The sequence below is a fragment of the Cebus imitator genome, unplaced genomic scaffold, assembly GCF_001604975.1.
Source record: "Cebus imitator isolate Cc_AM_T3 unplaced genomic scaffold, Cebus_imitator-1.0 Scaffold266, whole genome shotgun sequence".
Taxonomy (NCBI): Eukaryota; Metazoa; Chordata; class Mammalia; order Primates; family Cebidae; genus Cebus; species Cebus imitator.
The window spans coordinates 924,580-927,341 of record NW_016107581.1 but is presented as its reverse complement, the minus strand read 5'-3'; the positions used below and the strand labels follow the sequence as shown (position 1 = coordinate 927,341).

General features: G+C 58.4%; 1 protein-coding gene across 1 annotated transcript in view; it reads left to right on the top strand.

The window, feature by feature from the left end:
- Nucleotides 1-2,762, top strand: part of SLC8A2 (solute carrier family 8 member A2) — a 42,783-nt gene that overhangs the window by 12,448 nt on the left and 27,573 nt on the right. The window contains exon 3 of the mRNA XM_017500417.2: nucleotides 2,056-2,726. Coding sequence (XP_017355906.2) covers nucleotides 2,056-2,726 — 671 coding nt within the window. The remainder of the gene's footprint in view (nucleotides 1-2,055; nucleotides 2,727-2,762) is intronic.

Here is a 2,762-nt window from a genome sequence, read left to right as displayed (position 1 = left end):
CACATACCACCACACCTGGCTAATTTGTATTTTTAGTAGAGAGGGGGTTTCACTATGCCGGCCAGGCTGGTCTTGAACTCCTGGCCTCAGGTGATCCACCTGGCTTAGCTTCCCAAAGTGCTGGGACTACGGGCATGAGCCCTTGTGCTCAGCTGGGCAATGTCAGTTTCACATCTTAAGTCTTTTCCATGTGTCAGAAACTGAGAATGCTGTGCACTACAGATGCACGTGCTCATTCAGTCTTGGAAATGTCCCCATTTTATAGACCAAGAGACGAGACAGCCATCCCGTTGAAAAGCAGGCTCTCAACTCAGAGCTGCCCTGGCAGTGCATGGGAACTGGTTTTATGAGGCAGATGAACCGAATGTGCTTCTCTGTTTGAGGCAGAGCCCTGTCCCTGGGGGCCAAGCAAAGGCTAAGGAGGGACTGGAGGGGGTTGTGGGTGGGGAACTGAGGGCGTTTGGGTGAATGGAGAGCAGGCCTCGGATGATAGGCAAGGTTTGGAGAAGTGGAGGCACCCTCAGGTGACTGGGGAGAAAAGAGATGGAGGGAGAGAGAAGCCAGAAGAGACACAGGCTCTGTCCCTTGACAGCAGCTGGGACCACAGCCTGGGGATGTGTCTGTTGCTTGGCAGTGGCTGAGGATGTCTGGGTTCCTGGCACCTGGGCAGCTAGGCGTGGTTCTCAGCGTGTCAAAAGTGGATAGATGGATGAATGAGGAGACCAGGAGAGAAAGAAAACACATGCGCGCGCACACACACACACGTGCACACATACAGGCACACATACATGCACGCACAAACACACATGCAAACACGCACACACACATGGACACATGCACACACGCTCACACATGCAGACGTGCACACATATGCACCGCATGCACACATGTGCACACAAATGCAGACACACATGCACACACAGACAGGGAGAGCGATAGGGAGGGAGACAGAGGGAAAAGTAGCTCTGCAGAAACACAGATATTGATAAAGAGAAAGAAACTCACAAGGGAGGGAGATGCATATCTACTGAAAGAAAGACCAGGAGAGGAGGAGACCGAGACCACAGGAAAAGAGGGAACCAGGAAGAGAGACAGAGGAGGAGGAAAGGCTAAGAAAACCACTGAGACAGAGGCAAGGAGAGACAGTGGCAGACACAGCAGCGGAGAGAGACAGAGACGAACAGGGAAGAGAGATAGAACGAGATGGAGAGAGAGAAACGGGGGGGGCGGGGATGGGGAGAGGCCAGAGACAAAAAGGAGGACAGAGGTAAAAAGAGATGGGAGGAAAGCAAGGGAGAGAGAAGGGGGGAGGCAGAGGTGAACAGAGTTAAGAGGGAAACAGAATATGTGAGGAGCAGAGAAAGAGATGGAGAGGAACCGGAGAAAGAGAGAGAAAAGGGGGTGGGGAGAGATGGGGAGAGGCCGAGGTGAGCGAGGTGAGCGGAGACAGAGGGGGAGGGTGGGAGACAGTGAGCTGGAAAGGGGTGGGAGAAATGAGAGATGGGGAGAGAGAGATGAGGGGAGAGAGAGATGGAGAGAGGAAGAGGTGAACAGAGACAAGAGGGAGATAGAAAAGGATGGGGAAAGGAGAGAGAAACAGACTCGGACAGGGAAAAAGTATCCCTGGAGAAGCGCAGATAGGGAGAGAGAAAGAGAAACTCACGAGGGGCGGGATGGATAGCTACCAAAAGGTATATGTCACCAGATTAAAAAATAAAAAGGTATAAAGAAGGACAAGGAGAAACGTCCAGACATGGAGACAGGCAAGAGCCAAACAGAGACACAGACAAAAAGGGAGGCACAGAGAGAGAACGAGGTGGAGAGAGATGGGGAAGGAGGGGGAGAGACACGGGGAGAGGCAGAGATGAACAGAGACAAAAAGGGAGGGTCAGAGACAGAAGGACACAGAGAGATGGGGAAGGAGAGGGAGTGAGAGACACGGGAGAGGCAGAGATGAACAGAGACAGGCGGTGGGGAGAGCCGGCGGGTTGGGGCCTGGGGAGGGACCGAGCTGGAGGCGCCCGGCCGCCTGACCCCGCCGCCCGCCGCCCGCAGGTGTGGGAGGCGCTGCTGACCCTGGTCTTCTTCCCGGTGTGCGTGGTGTTCGCCTGGATGGCCGACAAGCGGCTGCTCTTCTACAAGTACGTGTACAAGCGCTACCGCACCGACCCGCGCAGCGGCATCATCATCGGCGCCGAGGGCGACCCCCCGAAGAGCATCGAGCTGGACGGCACGTTCGTGGGCGCCGCCGAGGCCCCGGGGGGCGAGCTGGGCGCGCTGGGCGCGGGCCCCGCCGAGGCGCGCGAGCTGGACGCCAGCCGCCGCGAGGTCATCCAGATCCTCAAGGACCTGAAGCAGAAGCACCCGGACAAGGACCTGGAGCAGCTGGTGGGCATCGCCAACTACTACGCGCTGCTGCACCAGCAGAAGAGCCGCGCCTTCTACCGCATCCAGGCCACGCGGCTCATGACCGGCGCGGGCAACGTGCTCCGCAGACACGCGGCCGACGCGTCGCGCAGGGCGGCCCCGGCCGAGGGCGCGGGCGAGGACGAGGACGACGGCGCCAGCCGCATCTTCTTCGAGCCCAGCCTCTACCACTGTCTGGAGAACTGCGGCTCCGTGCTGCTGTCCGTCACGTGCCAGGGCGGCGAGGGCAACAGCACCTTCTACGTGGACTACCGCACCGAGGACGGCTCGGCCAAGGCGGGCTCCGACTACGAGTACAGGTGGGAGCCGGCGGCGGGGCTGGGGGGGGGAGCCGA